The following is a 20,407-nucleotide window of genomic DNA, read 5'->3' as shown; positions in this document are numbered from 1 at the left end:
TCTTATACTTAGAAATATTTTAACTATATATTTCTAGGACATTCACCTCTCTCTCTCCCTCCCCCCCCTTTTTTAACATAGATTTTTGAACATTATGCAGTATTATAAGTATGGTATTATAGGAAAAATTTTCTACCTTGCTTTTAGCTCTCAAAACACAATTCCGAAGTATCTGTTAAAATCCATTTGTTACAGTTTATTTATTCCAGTAACAAAAGCCCCTTTTCATTAATTGTGATTTTGAGAGGTAGTGTATGAAGAAGGACTTTTGCTTATTTTTTATTACTTATTTTATTCACATCCCCTAGGGACTATTTTTAGATATTTCTTGATAACTGCCTGTTTTTAGATTAATTTGATGGGGGAGATTCTGAGTTGTTCTCTATATGGCCCCTGTATATTAACAGTTCCTGTGACTGGCTTGGCTCAAATGACAGCCAGGTTATTACTACCAGTATAAATCAGGAATTGTCACAACTTAGATAATTAAGAGCATCAATCTCTCCTATTTCTAGTCACAAGAAATAAAAATGCAAATAACCTGCTTCTTAATTGTATGTTTTTCACCAAATCAGAAATATTTGAAAAATGTGATTCAGTAATTCTCCGTGTTGTTAATATTATACAATATGGACTTATCTGGTGTTGATGAAAATATATTTGTTAAGCACTAGGTTGTGATAGATAATTGGTTAAAATTCCAGGGTAGGTGTGTGTTATAGCTCACCAAATCCTGAGCCTGAGTCAGCCAAGTAGAGAAAGGAGGCCAAGACCATGTTGGTGACAGCTGAGGAGTGTCCCAGAAAGGGCAGCTTTGATATCGAGGTATAGTGTCCAGCAACACTATTGGTTAGGCACTCTAAATACCCGTGTTTTACCAATGATTTAACTGAAGCACATTAAGGTTCAGCAACTGTCCCAGACTTACACAGCACATACAACTAGTAAGTTGGTATCAAAATCAGATGGAAATGCCTTCAGAGTCTGTGCTTACATGTATTTATGTATAATATTTCATTATATATTTTTGCTTATTCTTCTATCCGGTCATCAAGTTTTTCCAGCTCTCCTCTCTTAATCTGCTTTTTCTTAATCTCCACTGCTACTATCTTCTTCAATTCTAAGATGGATTATTTCAGTCTCTTAATTTTTCTGTTCTCAGATTTAATAACATTCTTACCCTGGAATATATTTTACACATTACCATCATTTTTCTAAAATCTAAATAGTATTGTTTTACTTCCTTGCTTAATAAACCAAGAGATTTTTAACAGACTGACTTATAACCTCTTTGCCTGATAACACAGAGTTTTCCCAGGCTCATGTCAGGTAACTTCCTCTCTGTTACCCTGTTCTTCAGCTATAGCCTACTCCACGGTCCCTGAAAATACCTTGCTCTCTCCTGTGCCTGTGTGTCTCCTTCTCTATGGAATCATTCTTGATTCCAGCGTAAATGGATCACTGCCTTTTGTGTGCTCCCAATGCACCATGTGTACCTTATGTTAGAAATAGCACTTAGCACTGTGAATGCAATTATTGCTTATTTATTTTATTAAGGAGAATGGGGTTCCTAGTGGCAATGGTTCTTACCTTGGTAGTCTTAGCTTCAAACGCAGTGCTTGGGTATTGGTATGTACTGGTTAATGATCACTGAGTGAATGAGAATCAACTAGTTTTTCATTTTTGCATTGGAGTAGATCTTTCTAGCCATTCTTGGGGTTGGTAGTTAGATCAACAGAACCCCATCTCTTTTTGGTATAAGAGAGAAAAATACTGAGAAGTTAAAATCTGAGGGAGGTCGCATAGGAAGGTAGTAGGTAAATTTTCTGACTTAAAAACCCGATGTTATTTTGACTGGAACCTAATGTCTTCCTTTTTGATGATACTATTTTTTTTTTTTAATATTCTTTTGTGCTTCTGGAAGTTGATAAGATTGATTGTAGTATGGCTTCAGGAAGAAATAGTCTCATGCCTGAAAGCCACGTCTTATGGAGGATCTTTTATTAAACAACAGAGCAGGAAGGAAAACCGTGGCGCATGAAATGGAAAAGTGACTGATTGACCCCGCCGGGATGATTATAATGTTTACTTACAATTATTTTTTGTTCAAGCCAAAATCTTATGCCATAAACCATGGCACTGCATACTGTGGCAGAGATACCGTGAAACTTTTACTGGTTCTTTTGGATGAAGAAGCAGCCAGTGTTCCTACCAAAAACAAAGCAGAGCTTTTATATGACGATGAATACACCATTGATCACAATGGAACGTCTATTCTTACACTTTTCAGGTAAGTCATGGGGAAGCTATATGTATGTGAATGTTAACCTAAGGAGTTTTTGAAAAAGCACCTCATTGATTATAAAACAGATGCATGCTATGGTAGGAAACTTGGAGACTGGATAAGTATGATTAGAGAAAACTACAGTTAATTAAAAGGAGATTGAACACTTGAATGTGAAAAAGTTATATATACTAGTAAAAAGGTATATTTTGTAAGAGTATGACAGGTGTTCTTTTGTTGTTTTTTGCTTTGGAAATATTTATTTGCTTTGCTATATGTGCCAAGCACTTGGCTAAATGTCTTCATTTATATTATCTCAGCGCTCATAACAACCTCTTTTAATAATATCCTCACTTTTTAAGTGAAGAATTAGAGGCTTGAGGGGTATGTTAAGTCATTTGCCCAAGAGAGCTATGTTAGCAAGCAGCAAAGGTGTCTTTCTCTGAAGCCTGGGTTCTCTGCTCCAAGGACTATGCTATTCTGCCTGAGAAAAAGAGAGAATAACACTAAACTCCCATTGGAGTTGACATTTTTCTTCCTTACATTGTGAAGAAAAATACTAAATTAATGTTGGTATTTCATGCAAGACATTGATACCATCCAGTTTTCACAATAGTTAGGTCAAAATCCAATAGGTTGATGATATTTTTAATTAATGCATGCTCATTTATAGAAACATTAAAAATTTTAGCACAACCATTTAAATTGTATTTAGTCACTAAATTTTAGTGCATTGTGGAGAATTTTTACAATGTCATCCTATTATTCGATCTTTTCTATTTTCTGTTTGAGCTACTTTTTAGAAATCTAATTTTAGTCTAAAATGGTTCATATATATCCATGCATGATTGCTTCATGCAATCTTTCTCCCGTGCCTCACTGTCTTTTGTCTTTGAATAGAAAGGTTAATGATCGATAATTCAGTTGTATCCTATAACTCTTTTAAATGTTGTCTTCTTCACCAGCTTCCCATGATTATTCTTTACTATTGGGAATGATATAATTCTTTCACATTCTACCTTAGAAATGCCCAAATAGTTTCCCAACAGTGGAGCTTTATTTTATCCTTGATTTGTTTTTACCCTGTGTTAGAATCCCAGAAATGGGTATTAAGAAAATGAATCTGTGTGTGTGTGTGTGTGTGTGTGTGTGTGTGTTTCTTTCTCCTTTTACCTTCTGTTTAACAAGATTTTCTCTTTAGGTAGAAATATAAATTATTTAAATTTTCTCTCATTCTACCATTTTCTATTTTGTGTTAATAGAATATTTTAAAACAATATGAGTCCCATATCCATTTTGAAGAAGTATTTTTATGTATTGAAACATGTAGCCAAACACATTTTAATTGTTTCCAATTACCTTGGCACTGCCATTGTCCTTGTGTGGACAGGCACCCTTCATGGTAGAGTAAAATTTTAATGGTCTCCATTGAAATAGTAAAATTAAGGACAATGTGTATAAATATACAGTCAATATAAGGTCAATATAAGGTTATTCTTGACTTTCTTAAAATAAATATTCTTTAGTCTTATATAATGGTTTCTTGAGTCACAGGGTCTCTGGCTCTGTGGAGCCAAATAAGAACTTACTGGGGAATCCACATTTTTCTGGCTCCAAAGCTCCAGTATCTATTTCTCCATTGCGTCTTCTCTAACCCTTCTATTTATAAACTCTGCTTCCTCTGCTATGACACTTAGCCTTTTTAATTTTGAATTTTAGTTAGGTGGGTGTCTTTTTTTTTTTTTTTTTTTTTTTTTTTTAACTTAGACTTCATGATTCCTGAATTCAGGGCCAATGAATGAATAAACTTTCTATTCACAGGATGTTACACAGTGGCTTACATATAGTAGAAGCTCAAATATCTAGTGACTGAATTAAGCAAATTATTAATACTTAGAATTGTCAGAATAGGAATACTGATATTTTTATATAGTATTATAAACACTGGATTCAGTAGTCTTTTATTACATAATCTCTTTTGGGTAGGAGAGCGTGAAAACTAGATTTTAAAAAGCTATTTTGGTTTATAAAATTTTGCTTTATTTGGACATAGATCTCCCATACAAGTGAATAATTCATTGGTGAAACCACTAAGAGAGCGCATCCATACGTTAATGGAAGAGAAAAAAATTAAGGTACAATTTAATGTATTTTCATGAAAATGATAAAAATTGTTTTACTTTTAGAAGAAATATATAAAGTTGAACTGGGTATAGTCAATATACATTGTGCATGGAACAATAGGAATTAAGTGGAAAATGAATTAATGACAGTTTACGTACAGAAACATTTCTTTTATACAGTATTGTCTAATCTGTCTCTGGCTTAATAATTTCATGGGCCTAAAAAGGAAAGAAATAAGTAATGGCTACCATTGAGTTTTTAAGAAATATCTGCTTAATGAATGAAGGGGAAAATAAAGGAATATGTTTTCTCATTTACATTCCTGTATCTTAAACTGAATCCCGAGGCTGTATGGTTTCAGTCTAGACATAATGCCAGAATATAATTAATTGTAGATTGTGACAAAGAGAACATTTGACATGGTATATTGACCAGAGCTGTTCTTTATATTTTCATTTGTTTTTCCAATTCTCATTTGAAACATTTATACCTATAAGTAGTGAATAATGTGTTTTTAAGTGTTTAAAAATTATTTTGGTCTTATTTTTCAAAATGAGACTCAATATTAACTCATTCGTTTATTCAATATACATTTATTGAATATCTACTATGTGCCAGGTAATCTTCTATGGTAGGGAATTCATTCATTTGTTTAACAAACTTTTCATGTAAAAGTTATAGTTATCCTTAAACTGTCAAATAATTATTCATTTTGATACAACTTTGAGAACTCTAAATTGTATGTTCTTTATATTCCCATTTAGAAAGTTAGTTCCAATTAGCAAAGCTTTTAGTTTTCATCTATTTCATTTATATATCCCAACCCCATCTAGTTTATTTATACATATTAATAAATATTATATTTTCATTGATTATTAGTTGCTAATAACTAATAATTGTGGAATGCATCATTGAGTTTTATGTAATGTTTCTGATAATAAAATTTGTCAACTCTTTGTAATATTAACTGTAAGTACTGTAATTGAAGCATGACATTAAAAAACACACACATTGATTCTTTGGACTTGATTAGAAATGTAACATAAATTCTTTAACTTTTTTCCTGCTATGGATACTGACAAACTTTAATATTTTCATTTAAAGATCATTGAGATATTTTGTTAGAACTAAGAAAATCAAAATGAAAATATTTATCTGAAAAATGAAAAGGGTTTGTTTTTTGTTATAGAAATTGGTAAGTCAACTAATTACTAGAAAATGCATAGATTAATTTATAGAGAAATTTAGGAAATTTTGGGAGTAGAAGATTGTCTAGTCCAGTCTCATTTATAAACAAGGAGACCAAAATCCTGAGAAAGGACCTATTCCAGATCTTATAACTATCCAGATATATTCTATGCCAGTGTATAAAGCCATGGTTAAATACTAATGAGATTATAATTACATTGTTTTTGTAATTCAGTAGTGGAGCTGGCTTAGTCTACATAGCTCTGAATCTAAATGGCAATAGAGAATTGAAGGAATTGGTGTTTGTAATTATATTTGACTGTACAGTATTCTTTATAAAACCAAAGTGTGAAAATAATTGGTTTAGCCATGTATACAGCTGAATCATGGCCAGATAGAGTAATTGTTGGAATAATAAAAAAATGTTGCTAATATTTACTACTAAGTAACTATGAAAAAGTAGCTTAACAACTAATTACCTTATTATCCTATTACTTTTGCTCTTGGCATACAATTTTTTTTTTTTTTTTTTTAGTCATGGAAAGAATATATAATTTACACTTGAAAAACTGTCTTGGAAAGAGCACTCACTGCAAAGGTAGAAAATCTTAGAGAACTTAGAATGTGGCTGTTGTAGATGATACTTGATTGTGAAATATCCATGTCATGATAATGGAGCAGATTAACTTCTTTACTATTTTTGTTTGCTCAATCAAAAATAGAAATAGATACTTCTCTGAACATAAAATCCTATTAAATCCATTATGGAAAGTATTTATTAATATAATAATTTTTAGTCTTCAAGTCTTAAGTCTTATTGTAGTTTATTAGGAAACTTGTCTAGTATGGGCAAACAAATTTTTTAATGAGGGAAATCAGAAGCTTCTTCCAGAACCTTTATAGTTTGGGTAGTAATCATTAGGGAATGTTTTCTCCCCATTTCCATGCAATTTATGTAAGTACCTTTTTTTAAACCTTTAAAAAAAATTAAATTTATTGGGTTGACATTGGTCAACGTGAACATGTAAGTTGCTGGTGTGGGTTTCTATATTATAAGATCTGTATATTGCACTGTGTGCCCACCACCCAGAGTGAGATCTTCTCCTGTCACCATATATTAGGACCTCCTTCTCCCTCCACCCCCTATACTTTTCATTAAAAATTTTTCAAGAAGATAATTACCTCCTTATATCTCTGTAAATAAATTTGTTTCATTCCTTCCAGCTTGATGTAGCAGTATTTTCAACATTAGACACAACTGAAAGGTCATATTTATGGGCCTTTTCCTTATTTCCTTATATTATATGAATGTCAGAATTATCCGTGTTAACTGATCTAATAAATTAAGTGAGCTGATCAAGAAAATACTGGATCTTTAAAACATGGAATAATTGAGACAGTGGAAATTTGTACTTACATAGTGTGAAAAAAATTGACTGCTATAATGGTACCTTTGTAAGCTGCCAGGAAGTCCAATATCATGATGTTAGGAAATTCTTAATCAAATATCCAGGTTTCACCTTTAAGGTATTAGAAAACTGACTGTATATTCAAATTAAAATGGACTTAGTTCAACTAATAGAATTTCCCTCCTTTTAAAATTAGACTTAAAAGGAGTACAAAATAGTAAAAATTAGCAAAAATATTCACCAAAAGCAAACAGGTAGAATAATGTAGTTAGATATAATAAACTTCAAAAACGATGGCCAAGGACAAGAAAGGGAAGATTTCAGAATGAAGAGGCACAGCATGACTTAATGACTTAAACTATTCTAGTATCCAAATATCGTACTAGGGAGTTGACAAAAATCCTGAGAATTATTATAATACTAGAGGCCTGGTGCATGAAGTTTGTGTATGGCAGGGAGGGGGGGGGGTCCCACTCAGCCCACCATACACCCTCTCTAATCTGGGACGTCATTTTCATAATCCAGGATCGTTGGCTCCTAACTGCTCACCTTCCTGCCTGCCTGATCTCCCCTAACTCCTCCCCCACACCAGCCTGATCACCCCTATCCAGCTCTGCCTGCCAGCCTGATAAACCCTAACTGCCGCCCCCAGTCAGTTTAGTCACCCCACACAAGCTGCTGTTCAGTGTTTGGTCATCCCTCACTAACCCCCCTGCTGGCCTGGTCACCTCATGCAGCTTGCTGTTCATTTGTTTGTCCCTCACTAACTCTCCTGTCGGCCTTGTTGCCTCATATAGCCTGCTGTTCAGTCGTCCATCTGGTTGTTTCGGTCATGATGGCCCCTTGCTTTTTATGTATTAGGATTTTCAGAACTGAGAGGAGCCAACTAAAAGTGTATGTTCTTGTTTTTGTTTATTTTTTATTTTTTCCTTTCTTGTCAGAGAAATAGTAGAAGTGGCAACTGCATTGTAATGTGGAAAAGGAACCCTGGGACTTACACACTTACTCTATTGCAACATACAGAATTGGAAAATGATGCAAATAATCTCCTTCTGTTTGTATGAGAAACAGTCCCTAAGCAGGGATAATGAACCTCAGAGTATATATAATATGTAATAAGCTCTTAGAAGAGAGTGCAGAACCCAGAATTTTTTTTTCAAATTGCACATCTTCTCAGCTGAACCTTACTTCTGCCTCTGCCATTGCTCTAGCTACAGGAAAATTGGGGATAATAAAGTATGCAGCCTTCAAAATGTAACTGACAAGAAAATAAAATGCTCTCGAATAAGGAGGGAACAGAATCAAGAAATCACTCCCAGACTTGGAGACTTCTGTTTCTAACTAGGATATGGTAGGTCATAGCAGAATGCCATTTCTACTGTAAAACAAAATAAAAGGCAGAAAAAATGGGGAAAATATATCTTAAAGACATAGACAAAGCTATGTAACCAAAGCAGTTTAAATAAACTAAAAATTATGAGGCCAGCCATTATCAGCTGATTCTTCCCTGGATTATTTGCCAGTGTGAGGAGTGACCTGAGGACTGGTATTGGCCCATATAAAGGAACTCTAGAGGAAGAGAGGAACCAACAAAGATCTTGGGTGTCTTGAGAGGTTGGCAACCATTTGGAAACTTCAGGAGCCCTGAAGTTTATTTTTACTTAGCACACGTATGCCAAATATCCGGAGCTGAGAGTCAGTCTAAGGAGCCTCAATCCAGTACCCTGGTGTCAGCTGTGATATTGAGGCAGCTGGGAGACAGCACTCTGCTTGAGGAACGGGACCTGCCTGAAACACATGGCCATCTCCTCTGCAAGATATTCGCCACATTCGGTCATGAAGTGAGATGGAAAGCCTAAGAGCACAGTGTAAAGCTCTGAAGGACAGAGGCCCCAGACATACTCAAGGCTCTCAGCTGAAAGCCTCAGCGCCGTTTCTGAGGAAGAAAAGCCAGAAATTGAATATGCATTATGACTTCTGCATCCCAACTCTGATCCAGCTCAGTCCCTGACTCTGTTCACTGTGTCTGCCTAGCAGATGCAAGGAAAACCCTTCATCTGGAGCCTATGAGTTCCTTTACACACAATATCCAGTATTAAATAAAATATTCTGGAAGTGAAAAGAGGAAGGAAGATTTGTCTTTTAGTCAAGAGAAAAAAAAACTAACAAATGATCCAGATATTAGAATCACCAGACAAGGAATTAAAAACTTTTTAATATGTAAAAGATGGACAAAAAGATGAGAAACTGGAAAATTCCAACAGAATTAAAATCTATAAAACAGCCAAATTGTCATTTCAGAAGTATAAGAGCATTGTCTAAGAACTCATTAGATGAGTTTAATAAATTGGAAATAGCATTGTAGCACAAGTGGACTTAACAATAAGTCACTGGAAAAATCTCCAAACTGAAGCAAAGGGAGAAAACAGAATAAAAAAAAGGAAAAAAGAAGAGAAGGACACAGAGAAAAAGTTTAACATTTTCCTATTTGGAGCCCCAGAACAAGTGGAGAAAATAAGATGGGAACAATATTAGAAGATACAATGATTATAGTTTTAACCAAAGCTTGATTGATTTCACAACAGGTGGTTGTTAGTAACAAGACATGGGGAACATATGTAAGGTTTCCTTTACCAATACAGAGTTGCATTTGGGTTCTGATATTATGGACCCAGCAAGCACAAATATCCCAGAACACCTTGAGAATTCATTTGTAGCAAACAAAAGTACCACAGAGCATGAATTGTAAAGTCTTTTCCTAGACCAGGGCTTTTCACTAGAACTTTCTATGGAAATGTTCTGTATTTGTGCTAACACTATAGGTGGTAGCCACATTTGGCTACTGAGCGCTTGAAATGTGGCTACTGCAACTGAGCAACTGAATATTTTAATTTTACAATACTTCATTTAAATTAATTAGCTGCATTCAGCCAGCACATTAAACAACTGTAGTTCTCGCAGATTAGAGATACCCACAAGTGCAATAACTAGAAACCGATAAGTAGAGGAAACGGTGTGCTAACCATGATAAATGATAATAAATAGGATTTAAATAGGCAGAGAGGATGGAAGAGAGCATTTTAGGCCAAGCAAAAAACCTGATGAAAGTATTAGATTGCTTTACATGTAAAAGACTGTGTATCGGGCAGTTGTACAAAATACGTGAATAAATAATGTGGGACATGGTTAAGGAAAGTGTGGCTTTCTGGCTTTAAGGAACAGTTATTTTTTTTTTAGGACTTATTGATATGTGCATGAGAATCAGAGAAAGGCAGAATATTTAAGAACTTGAAGGAACAGTTGATGTAACGGAGCTTACTGACTTCCACTGCACAGTTCCCTAGCTTCTATGTGATTTAGCTTTTCTCTCCATGTACCCTTCTCTCTCATTTCCATACCAGTGATTTCATTGCTTTACTGAACAGAAGAGAGTTTACTCTGTACAGATTTTTCTATCTCAAAGCATTTTTCCTCAGGGTGATTTAGCTATTCTTTTAAATATATATATATATATATATATATATATATATATATATATATATCTTTATTGATGGAAAAATTCTAGATATTCCCTATTAAGCTATTTGCCAGTCTGCTTTTCTCATTTCTCTATATGTGGTTTCCTTACTCTCTTTTAAAAAAGTAGAATCTATTCTGTACATTTTTTTTGTACCGCCACACTTTTGTTTACTCATGTGTCTGTTTCCTCATATCTTTCACTTGCGTATACCAGTAGTTAGAAGTCTGTTTTAATTTTACTTAATTCTCTTAGCAAACACGCATTAAATTCTTCTTGAATACCAGGCTCTGTTCCTAGACATGGGAGAAACATCCGTGAACAAAACAGACAAAAGCTCCTTATGGACAGTTCTTCCCCAAATATTTGTGGGGCTGGGGTGCAAGAATCTAAATGGAAACCCCTGACCTACTCCTACACCCCTTCAACCCTGGTTCTGTTCCATACTCGTAGGAACACTCCCTCAAGAGGTGTACATACCTCACTCCCCGTTGCCCTTGCCATGAACAGTCAGCCCATGGGCCTAGAAGAAGAAGCTAGTGCCAATCCAGTGCCTAGGACAGTTTGAGCAGAGAATTTTGGGCCCCTGGTACTTGCAACAGGATCTAAAAGCAAGGAAGAATGTATTGACTACAGCAAAAACATATTTAGGACAGTGAAACAAGGAAGGGCATAGAAGAAGCAACAGCAGAGCCTAGACTGGGCTGCTTTGGTTCACTGGGAAGTCAGAGAAAAGGGGTCCTTGGAGACAGTGTTGGGGGTTAGCCCTGGGTGAGCTGCTGCTATTGCTCCCCTGCTTGCAAGTCTCAGGTCCTGTGGAGTTGAGGAGATTTGTGTCTTTGGGAGAAGGAGAGGGGAAGGAAAGGAATAAAGGGGCGTGGTCCCTGGAGGCAGAGCTCTGAGAGTGTGTTTCTTTATATATGTTTTGGTTTTAAATAGGATGGTCAGTTGGGGTCTCTTTGAGAAGCATAGACTTTAAAGGAGTGAGCACCATTTTTCATTAGAATGAAGATAGGATTTTTGTATTAGACTGAGAAATAGAAATTCAATTAGGAATTGAATTTGTTTGGGTTGCTGTAATGAGTACCTACTAAGTGTCAAGTGTACTAGACATTTTATATCCTTCATCCTAATGAATCCTTGATCAACTCTAGAAAGCATCATTTTCCAGACTCTACAGCTAGGAAGTAACAAAGGTTTGTATTCAGATGTAAGACTTCAGAGTTTATGCTATTTCTAAAGGGTAAATGAAGGCAGAGTAATTATAATGAGGACTCATACAAAGATAATGCCACTACTTAGGTTAAAAAGTATCTTTCGCCGAAACCGGTTTGGCTCAGTGGATAGAGCGTCGGCTTGGGGACTGAAGGGTCCCTGGTTCGATTCCGGTCAAGGGCATGTACTTTGGTTGTGGGCACATCCCCAGTAGGGGGTGTGCAAGAGGCAGCTGATTGATGACTCTCTCTCATCGATGTTTCTAACTTGCTATCTCTCTCCCTTCCTCTCTGTACAAAATCAATAAAATATATTAAAAAAAATATCTTTCTGCTATTTAGCAAAGTAAATGAAATTTCACTGAAAAATAAATGGAAGGGTAGCAAATCTCTATTCTTTTAAAAATGTGATAATGTAAGAACAAAAAGATACATTCAGAGTATTTATTTTTAGTTATATAATAAAGAGGTTGGTTAGGAATAATTTTTTTCCCTAACTTGTTGATGTATTTATCAGGATAACGGCTTAGAACTTTCCTTTTCTTAGTAATATTCTGAGAGTGTCTGCAACTTTTCAATATTTTGACTCACTTTAATTGGAGTCAGGCTTTCCTATGTGAAGTACTATTTTCCTCAAACTGGGAACCTACTAATAATTTCAATTTAAAAAGAGCTTGTGGCAAAAGGACTTTTCCAATTCTTGGCAAGTTTGAAGTTCGTTGCAATTTTACTGTGGATAGAAAGCTTTCCAAATGGGGGAAATCACTCTACAAAGGAAAACTTTCAATCCCTTTCTCTCATGTGACTGGAACATAAAATGATTTTAACAGCCATGTATGAATCTAGACATTATTCTTAGTTGTTTAGGACTTCAAAAGCACTTTCAAGAGGGAATTGTTTTTGCTTATTTGTGATTCCAAATCAAATACACAGAGAGATTTGGAAGATTGGCAACAGGAAGTAATCTCAGTTCTATGTAGCCACTAATCTTGTGCACAAAAATTCAACTTTTATGAACAAAGGAAAAGCATTCTCTTTTAAGTTATAAATACAGCCAACGTAGCTTATATTGTTTTCATAACTAAAAAGAAGACGCTTATTTTAAGCTCATTTTTTGAGCTGCATTTCAAGAATCGTTTTAGAGTTGGCCTAATTCAATAAATTTCTCACTCTACTGTCTTCATATCTGTTGTTACATTAATAACTGCATAGTCTCAACATAGGTCTCTAATGTTTACATAGTCCTTTCATATACAATATTTAAACCATTTAATCCTGGCCATTTTGTGAGATACATTTTATTCCCACTTACATGTGGGTAAGTGAGAAGGTTAGAGCTTTACTGAGCATCTTCTAGTTAATAAGTGATAGAGCCAGTGTTAGAAGTTAGGTGTTTTGACAGCAAATTTGGTAACCTTTCCCTTCACATCATTGCTTTGTGTGCGGATTTCTTAGCTGGACATTACATTGTTGGCTCCAATCAAGTTTGTGATAAATTAAAATCTCTAGATCTTTTTCATATGTTGTTTTTAAGTTAGGCTCTCCTCCTCCTGTACATCTGCAATTGATATTTTGAACTTAAATACAGGACTTTGTTTATCCTCATTCATTTTCATCTTATTATTTTCTACTTACGTTTCCAGCCATCTGAGATATTTTCAATCTTGATTTTGTTATCCAACTTATTTATTATTCCTTCCAGCTGTGTATCAGCAGCAACTTTTATAAGTAGAATGTCTGATTATAGAAGCCATCCTAATCCTTTCTTTAATATACTATGTGCCTATCACTAGTTGGAACTTAATAAGTAGTAATTAATAAAAAAATAGCTTTGTTGTATAGGATAAAGGAAAGAAAACCTATATATAATTTTTTGTACCTAAGTATTTCAAGACTATACGGTAGAACTATTGTGGTTCTCGCTTATGTTTTGACATTTTTATAATATTTTTCATGGTTAAAAACAAAACAGTTGTTAAATATTTTTCTTTTATACCTGAATCCAGTCTCAGGATTTTAAGAATCTATTGCCTTGTAAATCTAGTTTTCTGAAGTTGCCCTGATGTCACTAAGGTTCCAAAATTTCCTGAGGAGAGAAAATCTAGTTATAATAAGGAAGGCTATATTTACATAGCAAAGAAAGATGTTTTGTTTGTTTGTTTGTCTTTACTTAGATATATGTTAAAAAGTAATACAGTAAAGCAACAAGCAGACTGTCAAATTACAGCAGGTAGGGTAGGGAGATCTGGGGGAGATAATAGATCAACCGAAGGACTTGTATACATGCATATAAGTACAACCAATGGACACAAAGCTCTGGGGAGAGAGGGTATGCGAGTGGGGGAGCAATGTTAAAATATGTACACAGATAATAATTTAATAAAAAAACGTAAAAAAAAGTAATAAAAATAAAAATAGCACAGTTCTCTAAAGAAAGTTTTATTTGTGGTAAACTTGATATTGAGAAAATATTGATTATACGAAATGATATAGTTATTGTATTTTTACTTGGAGTATTTTATGGGTGGTGCTGACTTTGTGGTGGGAGGTTCAAGTCCCCCCAAGCTGTCCATCACTGTCTGCATACGATGGGAGTGACCCTAGCCAGCCACTAGCACTCAATTGCCTTCATGCGCTTACCATACTCTGTAACTCTCAATAAGCAATACATTTATAATTCCCTATAAGCAATAACTGGTAAAATGAAAGAAAAGTTATGTAAAACAATATTGTCAACAGTTAATACTAGTTTTACAGATGGAAATTTTTAGATAATGTTACTATAATAATGATCTGATGTAATACAAAGTTTATTTTATTAGCAAAATTCACTTAATAGCTTTGTCAATTGCTTTAATTCTGTATTTATGAAATTAATAAAGTCTAGAAAGGGCTAGTTAAACCTCTAGTTATATTTTTGGGCATCTCATGGTGGAAACTATATAACAGTAGTTGCATTCATGTGGATTCATGAAGCTATGGGATTGTAGTTTCATTATTGAGCCAACTCTATTTAACTTAAAAAAAATAGTTTTGGTCTTTTGCATTTTTACATTTAAAAAAATTTTGTATATTTTTGTGCGCAAATGAAAGGTACATTCCAATGTTCTAAATCTTAATTAGATATACTTTAGTGATTTAGAAAGTGGAGGTTCTCATAGATATCATTAGAAAGATATAAGATTTGTCATGCTGAGAAAACTTGATTTTATGAAGCAACTGTACTGGAAACTATTCTGATTTCTTCTAATCTAAACCATAGTCAGTGGATTTCACTGCCATTATCTTTGCGAACATCTCAGATGGTTAATTCAGTGTTCTCTGAATATAAAAGCATAATCTAGAACTACTGAATATATTATATAAACTTGTGCTATTAGACTTTATGAACTGTATCAGTAAATTTCCAAAAGTAATCTTCAGCCTAATATTATTATGCTTTGAAGTGTTAAAGTTCTCTTTCTTGAATCATTTATTTGAAATTTAATCTTGGTCTATTTCTGGAAAGAATTTGGGATGAATTTGGATTTGGAGCAGTCTCCTCATAATAACTGAGTGCCATTACACATTAGATGTGATTGTCGAAATTTGCTTTATCTGTATGAATTACTTTGTTCTGCAATTAATTTCTGTCCTTAAAACAGCCACTGGTTTTATGTTTGCAGAATATATTTCCAAAACTACTCTCTTGGCATCCTTTTCAGTGGTTAAAAATTAAATTTAGCTTTCTAATTTTCTCCTTCTTGTAACATTTGAAGATAAATGTAAGAGTGTATTTTGAATATTCAACCATTAAATCACTTGGTCAGATTTTCCTAGAATGACATATTTGAGTCATCTTTCTTATTTTCTTAAATGTTCAAGAAATAATGCCTCTCAGTCACGATTTCGTTTTCTTTCAGTTTGTTTCTTTGTTTGATTTCTATTTTTGTTTCTTTCATCATTTTTTAGTTATCTTTTTATCTGAGCATCTCCCTTTCTTAATTTCTTGAGTTACATATAATGGTGTTTGTTTTTCCTGAAGGAATTGTACTCTGTGGAATTCTTAGAATGAAGAACTTGTATTTATTTAGAATTATGTATATTATTATTAAATTTATCATAAAACTTTCTTTCCAAAGCAGCTCAGACACAGGAATATGTAGGAAAGGCCTCTGAAGAGTCTAAAATTGATCTTTCTAAACTGTTACAAAAGATATGAAATATATATCTGGTATTACTAAAATAGATAAAAATGCTAGTTGTAACAATGAATGAATTTGTAAACTAAGAAATACCAGAGGTTAAAAGTTCTCAATGAATAATGGAATTTCTATGTGAAATTTTTATGATACCTTGATTACTATAGAGAATATTCCTATCTAGAGGAAAAATAAATAAAAATAAGAATAAATTGTATATTTTCTCCTTTCTTCCCATTACCAGATGAAGCAAACCTTAATTAGATCCCAGTTTTCTTGTACTTATAAAGATGACTGCCTGATAAGCAGGAATACATGGAATAATGTTGATTCAGCATCAAAGCCATTGAATGTTCTTCACATGGAAAATGACCTTTCTGGTATTGACCTTATTTGAGCAATTACATAGCAGTTTAATTCCAGTATAGGGTTTTAACTTAAGTAAAACTAGATTTTTTCCTCTCACAAAGTTTAAAATGTGATATGTAAAGATGGCTATTTTTAAAGACTTGGGTTTACTTAAAAGTTAAATCTAAGTACAAATTTATAGGCAGAAATAGGACACAATTTGATTTAACTAAATGTATTTAAGAAATAACATATTTAAGGATTTAGTCTCATGCATTTAAACAAAGCAAATATGTTTGTAGGAATGAATGTGATATGGTAAAATGAAAAATAATCTATAATAATAAAAGCATAATATTTTAATTGGACCAGACGTCCTTCCGGACGACCTTCCAGATGAAGCTGTTGGGATGGGGGTTAGGGAGGGTGGGACTAGGCTGAGGCAGAGGTGGGATCTGAGCCCCTTGCACAAATTTCATGCAATGGGCCTCTAGGTATAACTTACAGCATCATTTGATTACAAATCATAAATTTTTAATAATCTAGCCATTTTTAAAGTTTATTGTAAAATTCTCATGTGTAATGATACTAAATGTTATATAATTCCTTTCCTCTTTTCATCTTGTATAAAAAAGGTGTAAATTCATCTGTTGGAAGACCAACAATTGGAACAAATTCTGGAAATGTTCATCTGGACAGAAGTAAAAATGAAAAAGTAAAAAGAAAACCAAGTACTCAGACAGGAAACAAAAACTCAAAAAGGAAACAGGTGCATTTAGATGATGAAAACATTCTCTGTGATAATGGAAATGAACTACCCCAGTATAAAAATGTTAAAATACCTAAGGCATCAAATGATATGCAGAATAAATTGGATGGCAAACTAGCCCGAGTAGCACAAAGCAACAAGTGTGCTGCCAAGAACAAATTGATTACTGGCCAAACAAAGTTAACTCAGTTTTTTAGACTATGAAGTTGTCTTTTATGTACTTTAGAATCATGTATGTATAAAACCATTCACCAAAGGCATGTTCTTAATTTTTAAGAGATCGGGTGTAAATTGGGATGCTTTATTATTTGTTTTAAATCTTTTCATTGTTTAAAGTATTACATTTGTCTTCTTTTCCCCCCATTGGCCTTTCCCCAGACACTCCCACCCCCTAGCACATGTCCTCACCCCGTTAGTGTCTGTGTCCATTGGTTATGTTTATATGCATGCATATAAGTCCTTTGGCTGATCTCTTGCCCCCTTTCCCCTTCCCTGCTTTCTCTCTGAGGTTTGACGGTCGGTCTGTTCGTGATGCTTTATTATTTTGGTCTAGAGTGTATGTAAGGTTAGTGTGTTAAGCATTGTTTAAAAAATACAACCAAGTCATAATTATGCAGAGTATTCACAAAGTTTAATGTACAAAAAGCATATCATTTAGGTTAATGATATCTCTTTATACTGCTTTCTTTTACAACAGACATTTAAAATAATCTAAGTCATAATAACATTCAGGGCTTCCCTTCCCCCCTTCTCCCCCCAGGCAATTAAATAATTTTGTTTTCTTCTGAAAAGATCATGTGGTCCAACAGGTATCAGACTTGCCAACACGGTCGATAGACTCTTCCCAGCATACACCTGATCACTGAAAGAAAAAAAAAAAAGGTTTAAATTGTTTAAAGGACTGTTACTATCACACAAAATTTATTAGATATGAAAACAATGCATCTAATATAGCTAATTTGGAATAAGTCAAAATTATACTAACTAATTAAATGCTTTTTAATCCCACATATTTGGGAGGGGTCATTTAATGGAAAAAAGTGTGATTGAACCATGGTCTTTTTTAATTTTGTTATCATTGGATCCAAATTCAGTTAAACTCAAGAATTCTGTTTTATGGCACTAAGACTTAAAGAATTGAATTTTAAAGGACTACTCACTGTCAAAATCTCTCCTTCCTATGGGAAATTTAGCTGAGTTTTCTTCATCCCCAGTTTCTCTCTTTTCTTGTGTTGATTCAATATTCTGAACTCCAATCTCAGCTGGAAAAACTACTGCTCCTTTTGGTGCAAGATCGGGTTTGATAGCCAGATTCAGTGGCAAACCATGATTCAAGAAATTATGTTTGGAGCCTGCGTTCTGTAAAGAAAAGATAGATTTGCATTTTTGCTGTCTTATTTGGAATGGTAATATCCGTTGCATATTATTCTTATTGATTAATTCAAAGATGACTGTTTCGACTTTTTAAAAATATCTCTGATATTTTTAAATGATGAGTTGTTGTCCAGGATGAAAGAACAACCTGGTATGTATGAAATTTCATCAGTTATCCTAATGCGAATTGTGGCTATTTGCATATACTTCTGTTTATAAAACTATCAACTTTCAAAGCTTCCATAAAAATCATTCAAATAGTCATTGCAATTAAGTCAAATTGCCACTTACCCTTGAATTTTTGTTTTCCTCATCATCCATGAAACCGCTCTCATCATTTTTATATTGTGGCAGGGAAGGAGCAATGACCGATTTCTCTGCAGTATCTTCCTTCTGAAAGGCTTTCCCCATTCTGAAGGTGTTAAATACCATGTCATCTTCTAAATTTCTTATGGACTTGGATGCTGAAAGGAAAATGGCTTGAGAAAGCAAAGAAAAAGTTAGTATTAATGTGTAGGAAGAGAGATTCATTTTTGCCATTCTTGGTTCGATGTTTGCTTGGAGTCCAAGGTGTGTAGAATGGAGAAAATTTTCTCTACCTGCTTCGTAAATGATCCCTACCTTTATATATATTTCCAGCCTGAATGGAAAGCACTTCAAAGACAGACTTTCATCACTTCAGAAATGACTCATCAGGTAGAGCTAGCCTTTTGTTTAGCTGCTAATACCTACATTGTTTGGGTTTTAGTGGCATATTGTTTTGTTTTGAGTGGGAATTTTCTCAGAATCTGATTAAGATTCTTGGCAGAATTCTTTCTGTTGAGCAGATTATGGTCTCTTGAAAATGGGTGGTGATTAAGGAAGACCACAGGACATCAGGCTCTCCATATTCTTAGTGTTTTCTTGTGAAAAGTTTCTGATTAAGATATTGAAACCAAAGTTATTTCACTCAATGATGATAAGAATAAAAGTTTTATTTACTTTTAATCCTGATTAAGTTGAAATAATCTTCAAAAAGGATTTTCTTTCATAAATGCTTGATATAGTAGTCTTTGTTGATTAAAGTGTATATACCTCTCAGTATGAACAAAATCAACCTAAAATTGACCTGTCAGGTGTGTTTTATCTCTCTATTTACAAAAGGATATTACTGTATTTACTAATGAATTTAGCAATTAAATAATAAGCAGTTCATGAAGAGAATATTTATCTGTTCCTTCAATATTAATGTTGGATGATGAATGTATTGTATGATTTTTAATTAAACATTTCAGAGTTAATTTCTAATTTTGACCACAATCTGGTAGAGAATATATTCTTGATACATTCTTCTGGCACATATTAGGAAGCGTTTTTCTAGGATGTATTTCTAGGCATTAAATTTACAGGTCATGAAGCATGTGCATGTTCAGCTTTACTGATGCCAAAGTGTTTACAGAAGAGTAGCAACCGTTTTAAGCCTCCACCAGCAAGCTATGCGAGTGAGTTCCCATCACTACATGTCCTCGCCAATACTTGGGTATCTTACTTTGCTTTTAATTTGTATTTTCCTAATTACTAAAAAGATTGAATATTTTTTGTATGTTTATGAACCATTATCCTTTCTCTTACATAAAATGCATTTTGAAAAAAAAAAATACTTGTCCATTTTCTGTTGAGTGCTTTGTCTTTTTCTTATTGATTCATGGGAGCTCTTTATGTAGGTATCCTGGATATTAATTCTTTGTTAGTTACATGTACCCAGATATCTTTAAAATATTTCTATATATTCTAAAAGTTTAACTGCTTTTACTTTCACACTTAAATTCTTAATTTATCTGGAATTTTGTGTCTGACAGGATATCTAATTTTACTTTTTCTAAAAGTCCTTATAAATTTCTTTAATACATCCTGTTTCTTTTAATCTATAATGTCAGCTTTTCGGTGTATCAGGCTTTTATACATGAGTGTGCCTCTTTCAGAACTCTTTATTCCACTGACAAATCCAGTCTTAATAATT

General features: G+C 33.7%; 2 protein-coding genes across 6 annotated transcripts in view; one reads left to right on the top strand and one right to left on the bottom strand.

Moving 5' to 3' along the window:
• The window catches only part of LOC118729796 (PARP1 binding protein), a 45,958-nt gene extending 28,013 nt beyond the window's left edge, over nt 1-17,945 (top strand). For 3 of the 5 annotated variants that reach the window (XM_036457252.2, XM_036457254.2, XM_045587590.1), the window contains 4 exons: nt 2,112-2,290; nt 4,338-4,419; nt 16,162-16,297; nt 16,898-17,945. In XM_036457252.2, the coding sequence (XP_036313145.1) occupies nt 2,112-2,290; nt 4,338-4,419; nt 16,162-16,297; nt 16,898-17,238 (738 nt within the window). In that variant the 3' untranslated portion in view covers nt 17,239-17,945. Of the gene's footprint in view, nt 1-2,111; nt 2,291-4,337; nt 4,420-6,131; nt 6,232-16,161; nt 16,298-16,897 lie in introns of those variants that run through there. The other 2 variants (XM_036457257.2, XM_045587591.1) reach the window with 2 other exon arrangements.
• On the bottom strand, nt 17,644-19,003 carry PMCH (pro-melanin concentrating hormone). The gene is made up of 3 exons (XM_036457262.2): nt 18,700-19,003; nt 18,195-18,393; nt 17,644-17,896 (listed from the first exon to the last, which is right to left on the bottom strand). Exons 1-3 carry the CDS (start codon nt 18,946-18,948, stop codon nt 17,847-17,849), a joined length of 498 nt encoding a protein of 165 aa, XP_036313155.1. The 5' UTR covers nt 18,949-19,003; the 3' UTR covers nt 17,644-17,846.
• Nucleotides 19,004-20,407: the final 1,404 nt, after the last annotated feature.

This window comes from Pipistrellus kuhlii, unplaced genomic scaffold (assembly GCF_014108245.1).
Source record: "Pipistrellus kuhlii isolate mPipKuh1 unplaced genomic scaffold, mPipKuh1.p scaffold_m20_p_3, whole genome shotgun sequence".
Lineage (NCBI taxonomy): Eukaryota > Metazoa > Chordata > Mammalia > Chiroptera > Vespertilionidae > Pipistrellus > Pipistrellus kuhlii.
This window is presented reverse-complemented; position numbering and strand designations above follow the sequence as displayed.

Coding starts and splice junctions, on each gene's coding strand:
- PMCH (XM_036457262.2), bottom strand. CDS start 18,948: ATGGCAAAAATGAATCTCTCTTCCTACACATTAATACTAACTTTTTCT. Junction 18,394..18,699: donor AGGAAAACAAAAATTCAAGG/GTAAGTGGCAAT, acceptor TTTTCTTTACAG/AACGCAGGCTCCAAACATAA. Junction 17,897..18,194: donor AGGAAGGAGAGATTTTGACA/GTGAGTAGTCCT, acceptor TTTTTCTTTCAG/TGATCAGGTGTATGCTGGGA.